This window comes from Elephas maximus, chromosome 11 (assembly GCF_024166365.1).
Source record: "Elephas maximus indicus isolate mEleMax1 chromosome 11, mEleMax1 primary haplotype, whole genome shotgun sequence".
In the NCBI taxonomy this organism is placed as follows: domain Eukaryota; kingdom Metazoa; phylum Chordata; class Mammalia; order Proboscidea; family Elephantidae; genus Elephas; species Elephas maximus.
The window spans coordinates 58,130,026-58,156,489 of record NC_064829.1 but is presented as its reverse complement, the minus strand read 5'-3'; the positions used below and the strand labels follow the sequence as shown (position 1 = coordinate 58,156,489).

At 46.5% G+C, this 26,464-nt stretch overlaps 1 protein-coding gene across 1 annotated transcript; it reads right to left on the bottom strand.

The window, feature by feature from the left end:
* Window positions 1-589: 589 nt before the first annotated feature.
* On the bottom strand, window positions 590-26,464 carry LIPG (lipase G, endothelial type). Its single transcript, XM_049900188.1, has 10 exons — window positions 26,083-26,464; window positions 22,849-23,030; window positions 21,012-21,191; window positions 19,737-19,848; window positions 13,167-13,388; window positions 10,656-10,898; window positions 9,663-9,783; window positions 8,520-8,738; window positions 4,680-4,784; window positions 590-2,603 (listed from the first exon to the last, which is right to left on the bottom strand). Exons 1-10 carry the CDS (start codon window positions 26,177-26,179, stop codon window positions 2,582-2,584), a joined length of 1,503 nt encoding a protein of 500 aa, XP_049756145.1. The 5' UTR covers window positions 26,180-26,464; the 3' UTR covers window positions 590-2,581.

Here is a 26,464-nt window from a genome sequence, read left to right as displayed (position 1 = left end):
CAATTTTAAAAATTGAGTTGCCAGACCATTAAGAATTTTACAGTATTTTAATATTTTACTATTAAAACAAGTTTTAATTTCGTGCCTGGCTACCTTACTGAGTGTTTGATCAGATTCCCAAAAGGGAGAAAATGCAGAACACAATTGAAAATTCTCATGGATTCAAGAATTTCTGGAGCCATGGAGGGTAGATGAACCCCTGAAACTATTGCCCTGAGATAACCTTTAAGCCTTAAACCAAAAATATCCCCTGAAGTCATCTTGAAACCAAACAATAGTTTAGCTTAACTAGCAAAAATGGTCTGCCATGAGCATTATGCTCTCTTAAGAGCTATCTATATGGGATCAAATCGACAACAGCAACTGGAAAGACTAGATAGAAACCTTAAGGGGCAGTGAGTTTATGTTAATGAGGGAAGAACAATTCAGAAAAGGAGGGTGAGAATGGTTGTACAACTGGAAGAATGTAATCAGTATCACTGAATTGTACATGTAGAAACTGTTGAATTGGTGTATGTTTTGCTGTGTATATTCTCAACAACAAAAACAAAATAAATAAAAATTAGAAAGAAAAAAGTTTTAATCTCAAGATTGGTTAATCTTAAAGTAAATACCACATATTCGTTTTTATACGTTATATACATTTGAAAATTTTTTTTTCAAATAAATAGTATTCTAAGTAGCATTTTTTCTTAAAAAGCATCATATACAAATAAGGCTTCACACCAAATGCATAAATATATGACCCACTGAGGATTCAGTTCTCGAGGTTTCCATTACTAAAAACATTAGTCAGAAGTAACTGGGATGCACAGTCAATAGCAAGCTTCACTTTGGCCAGAAAGCAATCACAGAAGCACACAATTGGATTGAGAACATATCTTGAATTAAGACTCGACTGGTTATGTCTTCGGAAGTTTGGTATTAATGATACAACTTTGGCATGGTACAGATTAAAACAATGATTAAAAACCGTAAGTACAAAGAAAATCGCTCTTTACCCCACCTGACATCTCAGCTCCTCCCAAACAAACCTCACCCATAAAAAAGCCCAACTCCTTGGCATAGGTTTGCTCCTGGTTATACATTAATGAAAGTGTTTAGAATTTTTATGGGTGACAAATTTTTTGTCACATCTGGGCATATTGGTAGAAATTGGCTGTAGAAGCCTTCATGAAGTTTCAGAGATGAGCACACTGGGTCCTCAGCTGGCTCTGCCACTAACTTGGTGTACAATTCTAGGCATGTGGCTGAAACTCACCAAGTCTTAGTTCAGTGAAATAGGAAATATAATAGCTGCCCTGCTCCTCCTATTGTGAAACTCTAATTAGGTGATACACATGAAAATCTTTTGAAAAACTTTCTTCAGATGCCATGTATATTAATTCAAATCAAAGTCTAAAATTTGAGGCTTTTTCAAGAAATTCAACACAGAAAACGCACTGGTGTTAAAGAAAGATATTTCGGAAGCAAAAGGCACTGTTTGAAATCTTCGACCCAGCTCTGCTTGACAGGTGCCGGTATCTATGTAAACAGGTATGTATAACATATGTGATATCTTCTATCTCCCTAAACAGAAGAGATTTCACTCCAGAGCAGTCATACCCAGCAACTGGCCACCATTTCTGTACACTACTCTGCTTACTATTCTGGCAGTGACCAAATATGTCACTCGTAGGACAAATGGCATCATGTGAATTCTGAAGAAATAGCTGCAAACCACTCAACATCTCAGGGCCCCTGGCTTTCATAGGCTGTAACTCTCCCCCAATGCCCTTCAGGCCTTATCGTCACATACTCATGGACTGTCTAAGCTGGAAGGGTTTCTACAAATCCTCACCTAATTAGGTTCCAAATGAGGAGACAAAGTCTGATGAGGTTTAGTAATATGTCTACAGCCACATATTACTTAATTTTATGTGCTTGGTAAATGTTTGTTCAATCAAAATTTAAAAAACAAACAATGGAAAAACTTAAAAAGCCAGTGGTTTAGGGAGTGAGTTGGGGAGCAGGATGGAATGTCTAAGATGTAACCAGTAGTGACCAATGCAGCCATCAGAACCCCAATAGTCAGGGCCTCTGCACCCCCTAGAGCTACTCTCTCTTCTCTGGATGCACAAGGCAACAGGCCTGCCATCCTGACATGAGTCAGCTCCCAGTGGAAAGACCTCTTACGAAGGCTCAAGTCAGGTCAAGCAGCCGATAGTACACAGGACCACTTTAGAGTCAGCGCTCCCTGTTGGGCAAAGCACAGGCTTATCTAGATCTTAGAAGCCAGCCCTACATGCACAAGAAGCCCCCCGCATCTGGCTGTATACACACAAGGTGGACTCGGTGCTCCAGGAGGTGCCATCAGAGGTTTGGAGTCAGAGCTATTCTAGGACAGCAACAGGAGCTACAGCAGTCACAGTCCCCTCCAGTGAGAAGTCCCAGCTGTCACAGGAGGCAAAGGCATGGGCCCAGAGAACAAGCCCTTCCTGGGGCTCTGGTTCAAGGCCTAGAGGGGCTGTCCCACTGGGTGGGTCCTCAGCAGTAACTTTTCTCCATGTGCATGGAAGGTGGTGGGTCCTTGCTGGCACCCTCAGAGAAGCTCCACATTTGGACTGAAAGGAAGCATGTGAGAGAGCATCGCTCATCAGCTCATTTATGCCACAGGCCAGGTGGGCTGTTTACCTTAAGACCAAGCTTTCTTTCCACATCTGCAGGACTACTTTACTTTCTTTCTTTTTAGAACAAATGGAAAAGTTCCTGAATACTTCTTTCCGCTCCCCCCCCCCCCCCCCCCCCCGCCGCCCCAACAAGCCACAGATTCACTTTGAGAGACATAGCACTGGAGCTTTTTCTCTGGGTTTTCTAGTTCTAGTATCACGGTCCGTGCCTTACATGTTTCGCACAATACCTGCCCCCAACAGCCACGCACATGCACACACAAATGTGGAGAGAACTATCAACGTGTCCTCTTTGTCTTGATGTAGAAATACGAAAGAGACATGAAAAAGAAAGAGTATGGCAGGAAGTGGGCAAGGCTGACGTCAAGAAACCTGGACTTTAATCTCAGGTACAAGAAGGTGCCACTGAGCCTCTCTGAACCTCAGTCTCCTTATCAGGGGACAAGTAGACAGCACCCACATCAGGAGGGAGAATAGCAACAGCATTATAGATGTCTAGAGATACTACAACTTCCTAGTGTTCTTATTGCCCAGGCTCCTATTGTGTTCTGTTTCTTTGAGGGGAAGGGAAGGGAATTTTTTTTTTTTCCTAAAAAATATTAGTATGAAGTGAGTTATATAGTTCTCAACTGTAATGAAGTTCTGGATCAGTACAAAAGAATAAAATATCTTATCGCCTTATCACTGCAATCCTTCCGGGGTGAGTCCAATCTACACAGCTGTTCTGCAGATCCATGAAGAGAATATAGATGGAAGCACTTTAAAAGTTATACATTTGAATACAAACATAAAGAATTAAAAATTATTATTATAGCAGAAAATCATATGAGCCTGTGCTAGCCTGAGTCACTTAATTAGATGGGCAGCTTCCAAAAGCCCACAAGTCCTGTGATTACTGCGCTTGTGGTCAAGTTCATGCTCCTAAACAGGAGACAGAGCAGCTGAGGATCAGCCGGGCCCCAGTGCCGCCAGACGTTTAATCACAGGGGATCCCAGTATGGGCACGGCTGCTCGACGATCGGTACCCAGGCGGAGGTAGGTGACTTATCTGGAGTGAGGGGAACCTCTGTGTTCAGAAAGAGTGCAGGATTTAGAGTAGACTGACTGCTTCGAGCCCTCACTCTGCCATCACTAGCTAGGTGACTTACTCCCCCTGAGCCTCGATTTCTTCATCTGCACACAAGAATAACACCACCTGTCTCATGGGGTTGATGATAAAATTAAATGAGATAAAGTGTGTCAGGCACGGAACGCAGGGCAGGAGCACGCTAAGCACCCGGTAAATGGCAACAATACTACTATCTAGTACCTGAGTTCGGGTCAGGGCAGGTGGAGAAACAGTCGCTCTCCCCTCAGCAGGTGTTTAGGTTCAGAGGGCATATCACAGGTTGCCCTTTTGCATGAGCCCACTGCTCTCACCATGATACTGGCTTTTCTCAGTTCTGGAATCATGGGATTCCAGCATGGGGCAACAGGATACTGAAGACAGCCCCTTTGTCTGACTGCTCCACGTACATGAGCTTTCCTGCTTCTGAAAAAGGGGAGAATCTGGCCCACTAACACCCACTCACACCAACTTGAGTTCCAGAGAACCTTAAAAAAAATGGAGCACCTTGTACTTCTGCCCTCCTGCCCCACTACAACATGGCGCCCAAAAGGAAACCAGGAGCTGTAGAACCTTCCCACAACCTTGGTCACTATGTAGCCAACTTTCAACTAGGGCAGGGCGCCTAGACACCAACTACAGGGATTGAGTTATTGGAAAGCCTCATTCCAGCACCTATAGGGCACGGCAGAATGAGAGGCAGTGGGGACAGTAACACTGCCGGTCAGCATTCTAGATATTTCACCTATTTATTTGTCTATCGCCCTCCACCAGAAGGTCACCTCCAGAAGGGAAGGAGTTTTTGTTTTGCTCACTCCATACCCCAAGTGCCCAGTCCCTGTCCGGCACATGCCAGGTGATCAGCCAACACGTGCTGAGTGAACGTAGGGGGAATCTCCTGTTACCTGGTTTTGTTTTTCATCCTCCAGCCATCAGAACACTTGCGAAACCAGAGCTCCTGGCCAGGGGAGATGCTGGTGTTCTCAGGGTCTTCTGCACAAAAACTCAACCTAGGAAGAAAAAGAAACCACCTATGTAGCCAAACATCTCAGAGGGAGTACACGGCTGTGCATCAGCCAGGCAGTGTTTTCTGGATTAGAGGTGGATGGAGCAAGGAGAAAAGACATGTTTTCATTGTTCCATGCCCTGACTCAGGAACCGGCAGGGCTCACCATCACTACTACAAGGACTAAACCATCTTGTTTCAAAGTTGTCCACAATTCAGCCTCACGTGGCCTTGAAGCACACCTCTTGCACCTTCTCCCCTTAGTCCACCAGAAGGGCCACCTGACTTTTAAAGCCAGAGCCTCTCTCAAGCCTCATGGACCTAACCCTCCCTTGACTTCTCAATTTAGTAAAAAAACTACATCCCTATACTAACGTTGCTTTTGTTATTATCATTACTTCTTATGTCATGGAGTTAATAATGAATGTTTTGTTTTATTTTAAAATTTATACACCGCCTTGAATTGCTCATCGATTCCTATGTTAACACCTCTGCTGGATCATAAACTCCTCGAATGCAGGAACACAAGTTACCTATACTATAAACCCAGTTGCTGTCAAGTTGCTTCTGACTCATGGCAGCCCCATGTGTGTCAGAGTAGAACTGTGTCCATGGGGTTTTCAGTGGCTAATTTTTTGGAAGTAGATCACCAAGGCTTTCTTCCGAGATGCCTCTGGGTGGACTCGAACCTCCAAACTTTCAACTAGCTGCTGACCACATTAACCGTTTGCGCCACTCATGGATTCCTACGCTCCATAAATACCCACTGAAAAGATTAACTGGTGCTCAGTTGCAAGTCAAAATCAAAGATTTAGCAGAGGAACAACCAAGATCACTGGAAATCATCAAGGGTATAACAACTATAACTTAAGCCATGCCTCAGAGGGGCAATTAGCCTACTGGCAGGACAAAAGCCACCATCTGGACAGCTTTAAGAACCTTTCCTGGGAAGCCCAAGGGCCCATAAACATATAAACAGGTGACCCACCTCACTCACAATCAGGAAATGCAAATTAAAAGAACAGAGACTAATTCACACCTAACAAACAGAATGACAAGAACTTCTAGGGAAAAGGAACTCTCTTTCCCTGTTGCCAAGATTGAAAATTGGTCTCCGGCCACTTTGGAGAGGGATTTAATAATTTTTTTAGTCAAGTTGAGGAAACCCTGGTGGCATAGTGGTTAAGTTTTACAGCTGCTAAGCAAAGGGCCGGCAGTTCGAATCCGCCAGGCGCTCCTTGGAAACCCTATGGGGCAGTTCTACTCTGTCCTATAGGGTCGCTATGAGCCAGAATGAACTAAGGGCAATGAGTTTTTTTTTTTTTCATTCAAATTGGGGGAGTCCCTGAGAGGTGCAAACAGATAAGTCCTTGGCTACTAACCAAAGCGTTGGCAGTTTGAATCCACCCAGAAGCGACTCTACTTCTGAAAGATCACAGCCATTGGAAACACTATGAAGCATAGTTCTACTCTGAAACATATGGGGTCACCATGAGCTGGAATCTATTCAACGGCAACTGGTAGTCAAGTTGGAAAATACATATGGCTCAGCAATTCCACGTTTTGGTATACATGCCCCCAAAGAAGCCCTCACACACACGCACAAGGAAAACGTAAAAGGAGGTTCATCTCAGCACTGTTTGTAACTGCAAAAAAGTAGAAACAACTTAAATATTCAGCAGAAGAATGACAAAACTATAGTTTCCTTATACAATGAAGATTTACATATAGCAGTTAACTATGAACACTCTAGAGCTGCAGGTATTGGACAAATTGTATTGGAAAAACAATGTTGAATGCAAAAAAGGCAATTTGTAAAATGATAAGTCCTCTTATCTACAGGTCAGAAGCATCCAAAATAATTCTATGCATTGTTTATGGATACAAACAGAATTTGTTGTTGTTAATTGTCGTCAAGCCGATTCTGCCTCAGGCAACCCCATGTGTGCAGAGTAGAGCTCTCCATAGGGTTTCCAAAGCTGCGAGCTTTCAGAAAAGCAGATAACCAGGCCTGTCTTCTGAGGCATCTCTGGGTGGGTATGAACTGCCAACCTTGTGGCTGGTAGTTGAGTGCTGAACTGAGCCACCCAGTGACTCCTCAAACAGAATTACTAAAGGTATAAAAACAGGAAGGAAGAAAACACACTAATATCAGAATTATGTATTAGTTACATTTGGTTTGAAAGAGGGTGAGGAATAGGACAAGGTCAGGGCAAAAAGGGGCTTTAACTCTATCCGTAATGTTTTACTTTGTTAAGTCTCTCATCTGAAACCAATATGGAAAAATTCCAAATGTTTGTTCTCAGCAGTGGTTTAATGAGTGTTTATTATACTCGGAATATTTTATAAAAATAATAATCTTTCTGGCACCATACCCATAGGCATCGGTTGCTTTTACAAGAACCAAGAGAAGTAAAAAGATACACGATTATCAGAGGCTTGTTTTTTTGATACTAACAGCTCCCCCCATCTGGCACACAGGTGTTTAGACAAATGGCTCAACAAGGGACTCAGGCCCCCCTCTGCTGCCACAGGCTCATCATAGATGATGGATGTGTACTGGACACAGGAAAAATGGTAAAGGAGCAAGTGCCAGGTCAGGTGCAAAAACATTGGGGCTGCTTCGTACCCACTTCCCAAGGCTGGCAGTGACCTCTCAGAGACCTGCCAAAGCACTCGGCGGAGGAAAGCCTCTTCTCTGGGCAAAGGTCTCCCAGTTGCCCTGGCTTTGCGCCCTCCCTGGTTCCCACTCAGAAAGCAGCATGTCAGAGAGTTCCAGCACGACACAAGAACTGATATATGAAGGTCTGGGACTTTCATGCCAAGTGTGGAGTTAATTCTTTCATGCCAGGCAGAGGGAAGCTGCCAGCTGGCATGGGACAGAGAATTGAATTTAGGACCCCAGGCCCATGTCCTTGCCTCAGAGCCCCAGAAGGAGGGATGTAATAATGACCCTGGGGAAACCACATCCTCCCGCAGACCTCGGCCACTCAGAGCAAGCTGAGGGCTCCCTGGACAGGACCTTGGTTTGCTGTGGACAAAAGCAAATAAAGTCTTTTGGTTGCATGGCCCCGTCGTAAACGGATCAACAAGGCGGCACTCCAAAAAAGCCCTGTCCAGGAAAAGAGCTCCTTCCTCCAGGCCAACACATGGCTCAACAAACAGAGCAAGGGCTGGATTTTTCAGCCACTTTATCCTCTCCTCCGAGCCCTGGTGACACAGCGGTTAAGAGCTCAGCTGCTAACCAAAAGGTCAGCAGTTCGAATACACTAGCCACTCCTTGGAAACCCTATGGGGCAGTTCTACTCTGTCCTATAGGGTCGTGATGAGTCGGAATCAACTGGACAGCAACAGGTTTGGTTTGGTTTGGGTGCCCACCCCTCAGAAGCCCTGGTGGTGCTGTGGTTATGAAATTAGCTGCTAACCAAAAGGTCGCCTGTTCGAACCCACCAGCTGCTCTGTGAAAGAAAGATGCGACAGTCTACTTCCCTTAAGACTGCATCCTTGGAAACCCTATGGGGCAATTCTACTCTGTCCTGTAGGGTTGCTGTGAGTCGGCAACAGGTTTGAGTTTACCTACCCTGTAATCGGCGCACAAGCTGCTCAACAGTTCACAGCGGCCTTGCCCCAGTGTCTGAGGTTTGTCTGTGTGCTCTGGGTGCGTGTTTGGAAAGAAACGACAGGGCAGAGGCCCGCGCCTGCTGCTCCCTCTTCACACAAGGTAGAAGATGGTACTTACTTTCGCTGGGTTTCCCCAGACTTGAGCCGGATGCGTCTGATATTCAGCTCCCTTGAGGGGTTGTGGGGCTGGGACAGGTAGCTGCGAAGCTGCCTCCACAGGTTGTACCAGGACTGAGATGCCCCCTCCCAGGTGAGTCTGATCTTCAGGAGGTCCCCCAGGTCTTCCTCGGTGTAGACCAGGAAGGTGTTGGTGGCATTCAGGCCGATTGGCTCCACTCTACAAGGTGAGAGAGAAGCCTGTCTCACTCTCCTGCACATATGAGCTTCTACCCTGGTCTTGCTCGTAGGACGTGGAGGGTCCACATGGGGTGATGCCACAGAGCAATGGACATGAGGTCCCTCCCCACCTGGGCCCTCTGCATCCCACCAGCAGGACCAGGGTGGAAGCTCATGTATGCACCACGCTGACAGAGAGGTAACTGCCCACAGCACCCAGGCTTCTTATCCCAACCATTCTTGTGCATCTCCCCATTCATGCTACTTCTTAGGGGACAGGACCGAGAAAGCAGAAATGAAAACGCACAAAGAAGTCACATCCCCACTAGACAAGTGTTCCTCTCAGCCCACAGGCATCTGTTATCCTCTGAACTAGCCCTCACTGCTGTCCCTCTCACTTGGCACTTGATGTGGCCTGCCTTGCCCTGTTCGTGAGTATGTGTCCACACCTGATCTCCTCGCTGGACCTGAAGTCCTGAGAGGCAGGTACCTGCTGGACGTTTCCTCACAATCCCAACATCACTTGGCATTGTGCTTGCAGGTGCTCAACAAATATGCACAGATTAACTCGTACCCCTCCCACGGCCAGATCACTAGAAAAGGTCCAAGGAAGACATTTATAAGTTCCAAATTTCCCAGAGCCTCAGGGTTCAGGTAGAGCCTGAAATGAGGCAGCAGCTTCTGCCAGGCTGATCCCAGCAGCTTCTCACGCTGCTGAGTCATCCGGGAGCCTCCCTCTGAGTCAGGGACTGGGTGAGTGCACAGCCGAGAGAGGAGCACCACAGAGGCAGCTGGACCCACCCAGCTCCTCCCCAGGCACCACTGGGACCACACTTTCCTGTGCCTGCTCGCAGCTCACACGCCCTCTCTCACTCCCAAATGAGTGTGCTCTCAGTCCTGAACCCAGCCAAGGAAACTGACTCACATCTCCAAAGGCAGTGTCTGGGAATCCGCACTGGTGCCATACAGGGTGACATAAAAAGAAGGCTCAATTTCTCCCGTGTTCTTGTAGCTGAAGATGTGGACTTTCAACTGATAATGGTAGACTGCAGGGAAAGCAGAGCAAAGACAGTTGTGGGGCTTGCTTGTCACCAGCACACTGAGGATTTGGGAACTGATGTCCTTTTTGTCCAGCACAACCTCCAGCCTCTCTCTGGACCCATTCTGTCCAATGGCATAAGGCCACACAGCAGTGTAGAAGAAGAAGAAGCCTTGAACCTGGAGGCTGGGAGACTGGGGATTTTGGCCTGGCCACTTTATACCTGCATGACCTTATATTAAGGACCAAGATGTTTACGTCTCTGAGCCTCAACTTCCTCACACATAAAACAATACCCACAAAACCTGTGGCTTTATAACATGTTACAAAAATGTAAGACATCATTTTGATCCACTGCTCTCCCTATCTCAAATTTGCTGTGATGATCAAATGAAAATACAAATATGAAACAGCTCTGGAAGCGTTAAAGACAAGATAGAAATGTAAGATATTGATATTGTGATCACGGAATGATAATTCACATCACAAAAGGTGTCCCTACCGCTTATTTTTAACAATTAAGTTTCCTAGGCCTGTGCAATGCAGTGATTTGATTGGGCAGTCACTGAGCTGGGCCACTCCCCTGGGCTGGGTGTGCCCTGATCTGCAACCCCTTACCTGTTGCTGAGGAGTCAATTCCGACTCACAGGGACCCTATAGGACAGAGCAGAACTGCCGCATAGGGCTTCCAAGGCTGTTTTAATTCTTATGGAAGCAGAGGGCCACACCTTTCTTCCACGGAGCAGCTGGTGGGTTCCAACCGCCAACCTTTCGGTTAGCAGTCAAGTGCTTAGCCACCGCACCGCCAGGGCTCCTTCAACATGGCATTACGGTAAGGAGGAAAAAGACTAAGGCCCTTCCTCAGGGACTGAAGGTTACCTCTGAAAGGCATGCCTGCTCGGGTTTTTAGGTACATTTTACTGTTCCTCTTGTTTCTTATTTTCTTGGCATTATAGCCGATGTTATTACAGCGATTCTTCCGGCAGCTGAGACAGATGCCCTTTTTGAACCGGTTCGAGTCCGTGCACTGGAACGCGAAGCTCGGCTTGTCCTGGTTCACCAGGGAGTCAACAAAGAGGTGCACAGCCCGCTCGTGTTCACACCTCATCACCTCCGTGATGGCTGGGGGAGGATGAGAGAGAACATAGAGGGTGAGCACCTGGCAATCATCTGATCGCGTAGTCCATCCGTCAGCACTGTATGCCTGCTCAGTGAGAGCTCTTTTTTTTTTAATTACTATTATTGTGGTAAAAATAAATTTAACAAAAACATTTGCCAATTCAACAATTCGTACATGTACAATTCAGTGACATTGATTACGTTCATGTTGTATGACCACCATCACTATCCTTTTCCAAATCATTCCACCATTAACAGAAACTCAGTCCCTCCTAAACAACAGCAGTGGTAACTATTTTTATTGCTGCTGTTAGTATTCTTATTTGTGTAATTCTTAATAGATTACCAGCACTTTGATAGACCCCTAGACAAATGTAAGGTCATTCCCAGCACTTAGCTGCTGACTCACGAGGTGCCAAGACAGCACTAACACACACACAGCAACAACAAACAGGAGCGCCAGCACGGTAAGTGTTAAATAGGGTGATGCAGACCAGGTGTGCGGTCGGACTCCTAACTTCTTATGTCCTGGCAGAGTTGTGCAGTCACAAAACACTAGAAATCGATCAGATGCCAAACATCACCTAGACCAGGGATCAGCAAACTATAGCCGGCAGGCTAGCCACCTGTTTTTGTAAATAAAGTTTTATTGGAACATAGCCATGCTCATTTGTTTATAGGATTGCTTATGGCTGCTTTCATGCCTCAGCAGCAGAATGGAATAGTTGAAACAGACTGTATGGTCTGCAAAGCCCAAAATATTTACTACTGGACCCTTTAAGGAAATGTTTGCTAACCCCATTCTAGTCCATTCCCTTCAATTATAAATTAAAACCCAAAGGTCCATAGAGGTGAAGGATTTGCTCAATAAGCACTGTACGCCTGCTCAGGGAGAGCTTTTTTGTTTTACTACTGTGGTCATACAGGTATCTGGTTGCAAACTTAGAAGTATAATTTAGATTTTTCTAGCCCCTGGTACATCATTAAGGAGCCCTGGTGGTGCAGTGGTTAAAGCGCTTGGCCACTAACTGAAAGGTCGGCAGTTTGAACCCACCAGCTGCTCCATGGGAGAAAGATGTGGCAGTCTGCTTCTGTAAAGATTTACAGCCTTGGAAACCCTATGGGGCAGTTCTACTCTGTCCCATAGGATCGCTATGAGTTGGAATTGACTCAAGGGCAACGAGTTTGGTTTTTTGGTTTGTTTGGTATATCATTCTTTCTTGTAAACAGGGGCTAAGGCCAATAGTTTATGTAAATCCTGAGGCCTTCAGAAAAATTTGGCAAAGCTAATCCTAACCCTTCCTCACTGGTACCACCAGCCTCAAGAAATACCATCATCCCATACCTTCCCCATCCAGGGATTTCCACAGCCTGCAGGAGCTCTTAGATATCAATCACCTTGGGAGAGGGCAGCAGTCTTAAGACTGAGCGACAGAGCGAGACATCCAAAGGACAGAGCATCACAGGGGAGAGACCCAACTAGGAAATGCTGCCAGGATCCAAGGCAGTGAGAGAGTGGGAGACCCCAAAAAACACTGGTCACATGGAGCTACATATCAGTTTCAGCAGCAAATTCAGTTCATCTCAAGTCTGCTCAGGCACTCAGAATGTAAATTACAACGGAATGGAGAAAGCATCTTGGTTTTACTTCTTTAAAATGTTATTCAAAAATGAAATTATAATGTATCCACGTTGTGGAATATTATGCAGCCTTTAAAAAGGGTAAGTAGTTCTATGTAACCTCAGGCATGGGAATGCCCATAATATATTACAACTGAAAAAGCTAGTTGTAGAACATTGTGGTTAAGATCCCACTTTTGAAAAATATAATTACACACACATATATATAAATAAAATCGCAAAGAAAAGAGACTGGAAGGATACACTCAAAATTACTCATACTGGGTACCTTTGAGGAGTGAAAATTGCGATGGGGCAGGAGGTGAGGGGTATTTGACTTTTTGCTTTATGCAATTCTACGTTGCTTGATTTTTTGCAACAAAAAATTACTTTTGTCTTAAAAAAAATTGACAATGAACAACAGCTATGGAATTAACACATGAGAAAGCAGGGTGAAGATCGCAGGGTGGCTATTCACAGGCTTGTAAATGATGAGGAATTTCAAACACAATGTTTGAGGCTGATTCATTGGAAGGAAAGGGTAATAAGCAGTGAAACGCGTGCTGTTGGGAGCACTAACAGCTCTGGCTGGTTGAAGAGATGTGATAACTGGGTCAAACCTCCACATGAAGCAGAAAAGAAGGAACTCACTTCCATATGCAATTGACCCCAGGATGTCGTTGAGTCCACAGCCCGGCTGGAAGTCACCGCCATTGGGGTAGATGTCGATATGTCCCACGGGCATCTGAATCCCGATGCTCAAGCCAAAGGAGCGTGTGTAGGTGTGGAGGACATCCACAAAGTCTGCGTCATCAGGGGACAGCCTCTTGTGGATGTCCACTCCTTCAAACATGGGCCCAGCAGGATCCAAACCTGCAGCGAGAATGGGGAGCCAGTACAGCCATCTCAGACACACCAAGCTAATGGGGCCTCAGTTAAAGTCAGCATGTGCAGATTGAAGGCAGACTCTGAGCTGGGAACCAAGACATGGAAGGCCTGGTGTCTGCTGCCAAGGAACTGATGCTATCTTCCAACGCCCTCACATGTCCTGACGCCTGTGCTGATTCAGTAGACTGGTCATAAGTTTCACGCTAACATACAACTCCGACAAACCCCAGACTGTTAGAACTGGAGCAGTTCTGGAAAGAACTCAGGCTGGCTAAAACTAAGTCATCCATCCCATTCATCCTGCCACTGAGTCTTCCACAGCCTCAATTTTAGTTTTAAAGAATAACTGTGCTGCCTGCATCCTTTGAGAGGGAGGGCTCAGTCTCCCCAACCTGAACTACCAGTATTTGTATTTGGACTTGTTCTTAACATTCCTTTGGTTATGAATCAGGTGAAGGGATAAACTGTTGAGAGAGGGGCTTACACCAGACACCAAGAACCCACACCCCAGGCCTCCAAAATGCCTCTATTTTGCAGCCACAATGAGAAAATCTTTTTGCTTCCAAACTCCCTGCATGGAGCAGGCAAGCAGTGCTGTGTAGAGCACTGGCTCTCACCTTTGAAAGTGCAGAAGTATCACTGGAGAGTATGCTAAAAATTCAGTCCACTATATAGCTATGAAGGAGCCCTGGTGGGGCAGTGGTTAAGATGATGGACTGACTGCTAACCAAAAGGTCAGCAGTTCGAAATCACCAGCAGCTCCACAGGAGAAAGACATGGCAGTGACTCGATGGCAGTAGGTAGTGGGTTATGTAGCTACAAAGAACTCTGGGAGTTCACAGAAGAACCTGATTACCTCTGTGTGTGTGTGTGTGTGTGTGTGTGTGTGCACGTGCACGTATGCACTCAGGGGGAAGGTGGGGAAGGGAACTGCTCCAGGTAGCAGCAACAGTAAGAGACTTTTCACCGTCTTTTAATTTTGGAACCACATAAACGTAAAACTATTCAAAAAAAGAACTTGCAAAGCATAAAATGTAGATTGCCAAGTCCCTGGCCGTCTCGAGATTCTGGCTGGTGGGTCTGGTGTGGAGCCCAGAAATCTGCATTGCTCCCCAAGTAATACAAAAACTAGGTGGTCTGTGGGCCAGATTTTGAAAAGCTTCTCTGTGCTTCAGAATCATCTATAAAATGGAACCTGAATGCCTTAATTCACACAGTTCATGTGAGATAGTAAGTGATTAAGTGCTGTCACTGTAAATATTAGCTACTATTACCAAACCCAACTAATCATGGGAACTGGCTCATCCCAACCTGGAAACCCCTTTGCCCTAAAGGCAGAGAGAGGACCTGGACAAAGCTGAGGAACTATGTGTGGCAAGGGAAGGGAGTCTGTTCAGCCTAGAACACTGGTTCTCAACTGGGAGTGATTTTGCCCCGCAGGGGACATTTGGAAACATCTGGAGACATTTTTGGTTGTCACAATTGGGAAGAAGCTACTGGAATCTAATGGGTAGAAGCCATGGGTACCACTAAATATCATACAATTCACAAGGCAGTTCCCATGACAAACCACTATCAGGCCCAAGCTGTCAATAGGGCCGAGGTCGAGAAATCCTGGTGGAAATACCAAGGCAGGAAGAGGATATGATAAAGAATTGAGTCATGACTGCCCTGACAGGGCACGCACAGAGAACCCCCGATGCAGCAGGAGAAAAATGAGATGCAAACTTCAAATTCTAGTAAAAAAGACCAGACTTAATGGTCTGAGACCAGAGGGACCCCAGAGGTCATGGTCCCTGGACTCTCTGTTAGCCCAAAACTAAAACCATTCCTGAAGCAAACTCTTCAGACAAAGATTAATTTTTTTCATAAGACAGAAAATGATACTGTGAGGAGTATGCTTCTTGGCTCAAGTAGACACATGAGACTCTGTGGGCAGCTCCTGTCTGGAGGTGAGATGAGAAGCCAGAGGGGGACAGGAGCTGGCTGAATGGACGGGAAACAGAGGGTGGAGAGGGGTATGCTGTCACATTGTGGGGAGAGCAACTGGGGTCGCATAACGATGTGTATGTAAAATTTTATATGAGAAACTGACTTGAATTGTAAACTCTCACTTAAAGCACAATAACAAAAAGAAAAGGAGAGAAAAAAATGTATTGAGTCATGAAAGGAAGAGATGGGAACAGAACTGTGTTCACCAGCCACCAGCCCGGTAGGATCAGGGAGCACACCATGAGGCTCCCTGGGGGTAGTTTTGGAATAAACAGTGGGCAGTAAACTTGTGAAACACATTACTCCTGAGAATTGGTGGAGACTGAAACTCTAAAGAATTTTTAGAACAAGTTTCGATAGATTTGTGTATGACCAAGGTAGAAAGGGAGCTCAGGCTGCTTGGGGGTTCATGCTTAGTGCAGCTTCAAAATAAAGATGATAAAAAGCAGTGCCCTCCCTCAACAGCCTTCAACGACCCATTTTGGAGTCTGCAAGGACCCCAGTACTGATGCAAGTGGCCTCTCCCTGCCTTTCACATGGAAGAAAAAAAGAGAGAAGAGAGAACATTCTGCTTTGCAACCAACACAAGAGAGGGACTCTGCTTACTGTGAACAAAGGTCCCCACCAGACGGTCAGTGCCATGGAAACCAAGCTGTGCTGGAGGAATGCAGGCAGTGGACGGGCCTTCTCAACAGGCTGGCTGGCTGGCAAGCTGAGTAGGATCGGGTAGCCCTGCCTTCACCCACCAGCCTGGCCCAGCCTGCTCTGGTTTGGCTGTCCCTGACACATATACCTGTCCCACAGACTCTGGGGGAAAGTGACACAATTCACTTTCTAACTAGGAATGGGAGAGAGAACTTGTATTGTTGTTGTGTGTCATCACGTCTACTTCCGAGGCTATAATCTTTACAGGCGTCCTCGTGGCACAGTGGTTAAGCACTTGGCTTAATATTCCATAAAGATATACAGCCTTGGAAACCCTATCTATGGTGGCACTTCTACTCTGTCCTATAGGTTCGCTATGAGTCAGAATTGACTCGGTGGCAATGGGTTTGGTTACTTTGGTAATCAATACAGAAGCAGACTGCCACATCCTTCTCCCGAGATGCAGCTGGTGGGTTCAAACTGCTGACCTCTTGGTTGGCAGCCAAGTGCTTAACCACTGAGCCACCAGGGCTCCGAGAAAGAACTTAACCCTTCCAAAAAAAGGAAAGAAAGATGGAGAACTACCTCTCCCTTCCATCCCATCATAGGCTCCTCCCAAATGTGCTCCGTCCAGCAAATGGAACCTGCATCCACACATACATGCACCAACAACCTCTGAGGCTGTGCATTCTGGGGTGGCAAAGCAGAGCTTACTGAACGTCAGCACTACCTTATCTCCACATACGGAAGAGAGGCAGCATGCTGTAGTGGTTAGATATGTGGCTTTGGAACCTGACAGCCTGGGTTCAAATCCCAGCTCAGCTACTTACAGGGTGCAAGACTTTGAGCCCATTACTTAATTGCTGAGTCTTAACTTCCCCATCTATATGATGAGGCCCAAAAGACCTCTTTTGCAGGGTTGCTATGAGACATAGAGATAGAATAAAGTACCTGTCATACATTAGGTTAACACCTAGCCCAGAGTCTGATGCAATTCGTATTTGTTGAAGGAACAAATGCATTTGCTTGCTTATTTATTATAACTCACCAGACACTGGTTCAATTAGAAATGCATGACCTCTTCCCTACCACAGCACAGACTTCTCTCAGAAGCCTAAGTTGGAAATAAAATAAAATAAAACTCTAGCAAGCCCAAGGCCACAACTTTCTCACCCAAGCAAGACAGGGGTTTTCCCGGCCAGCCCAGGGCTAGGGACACCCTGCCGCCTCTGCCTAGTTACATCACTGGCTTCAGGATTCCCTGCAAACCGCAGCCTTCTGGTGCTTGCCGGCTGAGGAAAGAAGACGGTGCACAAACCTCCCCCATCAGACTTTCACCACAGCAAGTGTCAGGTGAGCCAAATACCCTCTGAGGTGCTGCTTGGCAACCGGACAGAGGCCACTCCTTTCTGTCGGACTCACCCAGGCCGCTGCTCCAAAGAGAAAGGCCAGAGGGATGCAGGCAGCATAGAGCACTGATTAGCATTCTGCCTGGCTGCCCCAGTGGTCCCAGGAGAGAAAGCAAAGCCTGCAGGTCAGCAGCTGCCACCCAAGCAGGCAGGGGGAAAGCACTGGAAAGCTCCTCACCAGCCCTATCTCATTTCAGACAGACAGAGTGAAAGGGAAGGTCTGCAGTATGTCCTTGTCGCCAACAACGCTAGGGGCCCCGGGGCTCTGGTGGGGGCCTCGTGTGCACTGCAGTTTGGACAGGGCTGGCCCAGCTCTGAAACCTCAGACCTCTCATTCGGGAGATAGGAACAGGTGCTCAGACAATGGAACCCAGAGTAGCTTCAAGTTAACGGCTTTGCACCGGAAATGGGTTTACGAGCAGTCCTGTGTGGCCACATAATCACTGGCCACTTTGGAGCCAGTTCAGGCCCCACAACCTTGGTAATCAAAAATAAAGCTCTCAGGCTATGCCGAATCCTGTCATTGAATCTAAATAAATGTGTGTGTGTGTGTGTGTGTGTGTGTGTGTGTGTGTTTGAGTTAGCCTGAGTTAGCCTAACTAAAAAGTGGGCGGTTTGAACAATTTGAGGAGAACCAGTCCCTAGGTGGAGCCCTGGTGGCTCAGTGGTTAAGAGTTCAGCTGCTAACCAAAAAGTTGGCAGTTTGAATCTACTAGCCTCTCCTTGGAAACCGTAAGGGGCAGTTCTATTCTGTCCCATGGATTGCTATGAATCGGAATTGACTTGATGGCCGTGCGTTTTTTTTCTTTTTTTAGTCCCTGGGTGGCTCAAACATTTAAGTGCTTGACTACTAACTGAAAGGTTGGCATTTTAAACCAACCCAGAGAAGCCTCAGAAGGCAAGCCTGGCAATCTGCTTTCGACAGGTCACAGCCTTGAAAACCCTATACAGGAGTTCTATACTGCACACAGGGGGTCACCACGAGTCAGAATCGACTGAAGAGCAACTAACAGCAACAGCAAAACTTCACGACTATTTTTTAAAAATCTACCCCACCAGCTTGTTGCTGAAACCTGAAATTCCACCTTTACTCTGTCATTCTTTAGCTGGGAATCTCCTTCTGCCAGAGTCCCATTTTAAAAGGAAAACCCTTCAGGGAAAGTGATCAAATTTTTCCTCCTACCTGACTATCTTGGGCGTGAGGGGGAAGCTAGGAGTGGACACAAATAAAAGAATACTGGAAGGAGGATAAAAGTTCAGGGCAACAAAGTTACCATTTATTTTAACCTAGAGGAAGCTCTGTGTGTGTATTTGAAGGGCTCAAAAACAGGAAGGAGAACTTTCCTTTTCACAGTCAATTAAATGATTTCATCCAAGCTCTCATATTAAAAGCTCACTAAAGTTTTGTGATGGAAAGCTCGATTTTCTATTGACCACATGGATACCAGCATCAGAAGGGCCTCTTTAATGACAAAGTTTGATAACCCATTCTAAGCAGGTAATTGGCATCCTTCAACATGCCACCTAAACATCAGAAAGAGGCAGCTGGTGGATAAAATAGAAATCAGAGGCAGAATCCAGACAAGAATCCACCGCATATTCTTTTCCCTTGAGGCCTCCCAGTATCATCAACTGAGACTTAAAGTGAACTTCCAGAAACTTGGAGGCCAAGGTTATTAGCTGTGTCTCAGGTTCCTCACCTGTAAAATGAGGGAGCTGGACCAGATCAGTGGTTTTCAAACTGTGTTCGCTGGTGTACTGGGAACTCTCCCAGGGGAAAGGAAGCCACAAATGGCACGGCTAACCAGAAACCAAAACCAGTTGCTGTTGAGTGGCGACCCCATGTGCATCAGAGCAGGGTTTTCAATGGATGATTGTTTGGAAGTAGAGTGCCAGGCCTTTCTTTCAAGGCACCTCTGGGCTGACTCGAATATCCAACCTTTCAATTAGTAGCCAAGTGCACTAACCATTGGCACCACTCAAGGACTCCAGCACGGCTAACACTACCCTCCACAGACCCAGATTCAACAGAACATCCTCTTCCACCTGTTTCATATATTAGAGTCCCATCCAAGTTCAATCTGAAAAAAAAGTTTTGTGACTGAAGAGAACATATGAAAGGCTCTGGATTAGATGTTCTCCCAGGTCTCTTCCAAAGCTAACGTTCTATGACTTCCTCACGCTACCTCCTCATTTGGGCGCACTCTGGTTCAGAAAAAAAGGGTTGTCAGAGAAGCTGAGGGGGGCTCGGGGACCACCAGCAGTGAGTCGAGGAAGCAGAACTTACCCGTGATTCTGCCCACTGTTCCTTTCACGAAGTTTCCAGCATACCCGGCAATGTGCGCCCCGAGGCTGTAGCCAATCAAGTGAACATTCCCAAGAGAGAAGTCTTCCTTCCCCTGCAGGAAGTCACAAAAGCATATGCCATGAAGAGTGCAGTGGTGGGCCCACAGGGTGACCAAGAACTGAACAACTCATCATGATGGAGGAGCAGATGCAGGAGTGGTAGGTACAGAGACTTCCCAGGGGCACTGCTGGCAATGCCACATGAATGGGTGACAGCCAGGTCAGGGAAGGTCAAAAGGAATTGGTGTACTTCAAATGCCCGGGGCTGGATACCTGACTTTCTGCTACCTACATGTGTTCTGTTCTTTCTTGCAGAATCTAAGGGGGGAAGACAGAGGCTGTGCTGTGCGGAGGTCAAAGCCACCAGACTCATTGGAGATTGAAGTGCCAGCCACAGCCTGCAGCAGTATGCTTCCTGCACACCCTACTAGGCCCTGACCTCCACCCTGGTCCCAGGGACTGCCAAGCTACTCACCTAAAGCCAGCTGCGACCCCAGAGTTGAAGCAGCATAACCTGACAGGGCACTTAGGTGGTAGGGAGCAAGGCAGCGGGGTCTTGGCCCCGTGGCTCAGGGACCAAGCTCTACAAAACAACTTCAGCAGTAGATTCTGGGGTTGATCAAGAATCCTGACCAGAATGCAGCCAGAATTTACCATACTCCATGGAAAGGTTGGAATTGTCCAGGTAATTGAGTCACTTTGCTAGTGTACTCCCTGGCCCCAAGTAAATCCACTGATCTCAGGTGAGTCATTAACCTATAAAAAGTCAATTTAAGACCTCAAGGTCTGTTTTACATACTTAATATTTTAAGCAAATTATTAGGCTGCATCTGTTTTAACCATGCCCCTCCCCACCCCTCAGAACAGTTCACATCTAGCCACTCTTTGCAGGTAAGAGCAGACTTCAATAGGTATTTCAGATTATAAACCAATCCTGGCTCTTGGCCATTCCCAACCAATCTAAGGGCATCGGTTTCTAAAATCACCAAGTAATGACACATAAGGCAAATTTTCTTACAGCAAATTAAGTAACAGGAAAAATCCAGAGATTCCACAATAATGGAAAGGCTCTGTAGAAGTCCCAGCTTTCAAGTATTTCAAGTAATAATTCAGTAAAAATTTTAATGCTGAAGATTTTGATCAGACTCCTGAACGTCACTGTAGCAGAGCCTGGCCAGTATTTCTTAAGAGGTTTGGGTTTGAGACCCCCAGTTACCTGTAACCAGTTGAGCATCGTTGCAATGCTGTGGCCCACCACCCTGGTGTTATTGACTGCGTCTGTGTAAAGCTGGTGAGCCAGGGGAAGCCAGTCAACCACCACCACATTGGCATCTTTCTCCCTTGTCTGAAGGGCTGACACAAGTTTGTGTAGCCAATTTTCTAACATGCCACTCATCTGCAGAGAAAGGAGGAAAGCGTTTCCTGATGCTTCTTCTAGGTTTAGGGAATCCTAATGCATTTCAGAAATCCTAATGAATATGGAGTTCAGTTCCATAGCCCTCTCCCCAGCCAGGTTCCAGAACCTGCACCATGGGTGCTCAGGGGCCAAACATTTGCACATGAGCTGGGCCAGCCACAGGCAAAATTGCTGCATAGGTGTTTGTCTTTCACTGCTCTTTACAGCCCCCGTTTTTTTTTGCATCAAAACTTTCATAGCTGATGCCCGGCGCTCTTGGAACCTTTTGTATGATAGGGGCACTATCAGATATGAACCCACACAAATGTGTTGATGGTGATACTGGCATGAAGTTAACCTGAGTCCCTGTCACGGTCAAGCCAGTGACCTAGTCCATCATTCAAAGGCAGCTGGAAGTGTTACCCTGGAGAATCAGGTTCTCTCATAGAGATACTTTCTCCTAGGTAAACACAGAGTTAACAAATGACCCCTTCCCACAACCCATCTTTACCATCCCTCTTGACCCCAGAGTAGGGAAGGTCTGTCCCTGGAATTTCAAATTAGAACTCAGAACACATTTTCCCACAGAAACAAAGTTACAAATGGTGACTAGGTCCAGTTATAAACCTACCCACAAGTACATTATGAGATAAATAGATTTTCTGTGCCTAGCCTGGGAACCCAAAAACCATTTAGAATCTTGTTTCTATGGGAAACTGCTGTTGTAAGTTCCAAACAGATTACAAAAGAACTTTCTGGAATGCAATTCATTTGTAAGTCGTGGCCAGTTTGTATTTGCATTTTGACAGGGGCCTTAAAAAGCTCCAAGTACATGATTCTAATTGTTGGCTGTGGGATGAGGGTAGCTGGACATTCATCTTCCCTTCAACCACATTAGTAGGTTATAGCCTATCTTCCCCAGGCATGGCTCCAACAGTTGGTGACAGACCTAAAGACCTAGAAAGCACGTAACAGATATGAATTTCTCATCATTAAGAGGAGACATGTCTCCTCCCAATTAGCCCAAGCAAGAACCTGCCCACTTAATAGTGCCATTTTCCTACAGACCATCATTCTATGAATGAATAAATCCCTCGCTGGTCAAAAGCTTCTGAAGCTGAGCGTGAAAGCCCTTTTTGTTGAAGTTTGTCATGGGCCTTTCAACGTGAATTGCTCAGTGAGGGCACATAAAGAGCCCCCATGCCTTTAAACCGGGCCATCTCTATGCAAACAGCAGGGCACCATGCCAACAGCGGCCAGCCATCCAGCCCAGCTGGCTCGTCCCCACGTCTCTAAGCCCGGCAAGCTGCTCTAACTCAGCTCCGCTGTTACAGAGGGCTGGCTCCCGCAAGGCAGTGGTTGACCAACGTAATTAAGTGTAATTAGAGGGGCCCTTAAGAGCTGCTAGAGCTGGGCTGCTGCCCTCAGGAGAGCCACTTTCTGAAAGCTGCTGTGTGCCAGCATTAAATACCACCCTGCTGGAGCCCAGTTTGCCCCTTCAACACGGTGTTATTACATCCTTCACAGATGTCTGAAATACAAGGAGCCCACAAGAAGGGGGGTGGGATCTGGAAGCACCAGAATTCTTTTTAATTGAGCGAAACAAAGGAAATTAAATCCCGTGTAAAGCTGCAGAGCTCCTTCCCCTGGGGCTCACCGTCCATCCATGAATGATGAAAAAGGTTTTTGCTGTCATGTTGAAACCACAGTCTTCTAAGGGCTGGTCGTGGCCAAGGGAAAGGTAGCATCCTTCATCCTCTGAGTCTTTCGAGGTGCGGAGGTTAAAACTTACAGAAGGCTTAGCAGCAACCTGTACATCCCTGGATTTTTGAAGCTCATCTGGAGAGAAAGAGTGTGGATACATCTAGTGGGCTTGGTGGTGAGAGATCTGTGGTCTAGTTCTGGTCCAACCTTCAGCAAATTGCTTACTTAATGCCCTTGGGTTTCAGTTTTTACATCTGGTGAATAAGGATAAACATGTTCCCTCCTCAACTCCCAGAAGAACTGTGAAGATATTGTAAAAGGGACATTTCATCTACGTGTAAGAGTATTCATTACTCACTAGTATTAATTATTGTGACTGCAATAAATAGGTCTCTTTCTTTTCTATCTTCTTCCCTTAATTTTCTAGTTTTAGAGTATGAGTCCTCCATTCTTTTCTTGAAATGCTTGGGACCAGTTGAGTTTCAAAATTCAGAATTTTCCAGATTTTAGAAAGGCATTACAATGCATAGATCCTATATTTTATAACATCTCCAGTGGGGCCTGGGGCATTCCCCGTGAATTAAATACACCAATATTTCTGCAGGGAGATATGTGACTACTCACATTCAAGGGCAAAAATAAAGCCTCCTGTCAATTCAGGTCAGTTTTTGCTGCCAAATGAGTTCAAGTTAGGCAAGGCCAGGTCTTGCTGCCAAACAAGTTACCAAACAAATTTTCCAATTCCCAAAGATTTTGAATTTGAGGTAAGGGGGTATAGACTTGTTGGTTGTGCACTGAGCTTCCCCTAATGTTCTCATCTCGATTCCAGCTCTTACTCCAAAGACCTCATGCATTTCAATGTCTCTCCTGCAGAACTGGATATGTGCCAGGCATTCATCTTGTTTTTTAAATGAATGAAGGAAGCCATGGAGAGCCTCAGAAAAGCAGCAAAACCGCCCTTTCCAGCTCCACTGCTCCCAAAGCTCAGCCAATGTCACCAACGGTCCCTGTGCCCTCCAACAGTTGGAAGGGGCTGTCATCACCACACTATCTGAGACAGTCATAAACCTACCTCACCCAGCACTCTTTCAGCCATTCTGGAAATTACTCATTTGATAACGGGCTAAGAACTTGAAGTACCTGTCACCCAGCAATCAGAGTTAGTGGGGGGTGGGGGGGAGACAAAAATGACCATCCCAGGAGGTTAACTTATCCCACAATAAGAAGCAAAAGGAAAAAGAACCATGGAAAGAGGGACCAGGGTGGTGAGTAGGACAGTGAAAAGCAGGAGGGAAAGGAAAAGAATGTACCAGATGAACGAGGGATAAGGTTCCAGAATTCAGCGAAATGCACATGGGCTGACCTCAGGTTAGTCATCACGAAAGTAATGAACAAATGCCCCCAACCGGTAGAAATTTGAACCATAAGTGTAACTAGCTCAGCACTTTCCCAAATTCCACCAGATAGCCAATTCACACAAGGACCAGATGGGGAAGTCTAGAAGAAAGGATAAAAGAGCCGGCTGGTTTATTGAGACAGATTGGTGGATAAACCCACGTATCGATATAGAAGGTTCACCATAGCATCTGGCTTTCTCTGACCCCAGAATTCTCTGGCTTTGTTCCTACTACTTTCAACCTGGCTTACGTCAGCCTCAGGGACTTTACGGTTGTTCTTTACCCAGAAGTCCTCATAGCTTACTCTCTCCCCTCCTGCAGCTCCTTGCTCAATGGTCACCTTCTCAGTGAGGCCTTCCCTAATGACCATATTAAAATTGTACCACCTTCCCCACCCCCAGCACTCCTTATCTTCCTCTCCTGCCTTATTTCTGTTCATAACACTGTGGTTGTTAGGTGCTGTCGAGTCAATTCCAACCTATAGTGGCCTCATTGGACAGAGTAGAATGGCCACATAGGGTTTTCTAGGCTGTAATCTTTATGGGAGCAGATTGCCAGGTCTTTCCTCCTGTGAGCCACGGAGTGGGTTAAAATCACCAACCTTTCTGTTAGCAGCCAAGGGCTTAGCCATTTTGCCATCAGGGTTCCTTCCAATACACCGACCACCTTTTATATATTTTAATTAGTTTATTGTCTGTTTTCCCACTCCTGAAATGTAAGCTCTGCAGGGGCAGGGGTTTTTGGGATTTGTTTCCTCTGAGTCTCCAGCACCTAGAACAGTGCCTGGCACTAAGCAGGCATATAATAAAGACTTTTTCAAATGAACAAAACGGTCCACAAATCATCAGAATCACAGAACACAGAAGTTGGAAGGGGCTTCAGCATTTTACAGGAGAGGAGGATCACTCTTCTAGTTAGTACAGGAGTTGAGAACAGGTTACATACACCAAAGCTTTCCCATTCATTCATTAACCTCCCTCCTCACACATACATGTGAATAAGCTGACATGGACCAACATCATTTGGTCCAATCTCAACAGAATAGTAGAAGATGAAGTGACTGGGTGCAGTGTAGGGGCTCCCCATGAGTTGGTTCTCAGCCTGGGTGACCCTACACACACTCCCACCAGAGCATACTTCTTCTAATTCCTCAGAGAATTCAGAGACTGTCAAACAGAACTCAGAATGAAGAAAAGCTAGAAGCTCGGAGGAGGAGGGTGAAGTAGAAGGAGGTAGAGTGAGGGAACGAAAGAGTGTTGGGAAAAAAGAGGCTGGTGACCTGGAGGAATAAAACCAGAAGCTTCTCTGCACAAGTTACCCATCATAGCCTCCCTGCGAGCACTAATCAAGCCAAAGCCAGCTACCCTGTAACTTTAACCTTCGAAAAGCCTGCGCCAAGAATAAAGGAGTGGCTCCAGGCTGCAGAGCTTCTTCCAACAACCACTTGCCTCTCAAATGTCTAGGTTCAAAGACAAGGACAAGGTTTAAGAGCTGCTGGAAGGCATCTCGGCTCCTGGACAGCACCGATTAAGGCAACTAGATAATAGAACGGGGAAGCTAGAGAGCGCGAGCGCGCGGGCCCTGCCAGCAGCCTGTTGCCTCTAGGATGACGCGCGACGGAATGCCCTAATGAGACGCTCCCGAGGAACAAGCGGACTTCAAGCTGGAAAAGAGGAGAGAATGGACGGGGGGCGGGGGGGAGGAGACTTTTGCGGGAACGAGGAGGGACTGAAGAAAATAGGCGCCCAGCAAACAGAAGTGCGGGGAAAATAAAAACAAATGCACGTTACCTTGCATCCGTCCCTCTGGACCAAACTCTGAGGGGCTTCCCGCTGCAAAGCAACAAAGGATACTCCAGAGGCAGAGCAGGGGAACAGGGCTTCTCATCCTTGCCCGCCACGCCCCTTCCCTTGAAACTGCAAACCAGAATCAAAACCCAAAAAAAACTGCCCCCGGAGTTTTCAGGAGTTCGCCCTGGAAGGACCAGATTGGGCAGCCCTCACTCCACCAGGCAGTGGTGCGCTACACAGTTGAGGGAGGGCGACAAAGAAGGAGAAGGTGCAAAAGGAAAACCTGGCTCAACCGAGGCGCGGGCGGGCGCGTGAGTGAAAGGCCTGAGCCAGGTCTGCCCGCACCCTGCGCGCCGGGAAGCAGGCTAGCCGCTGTCACGCC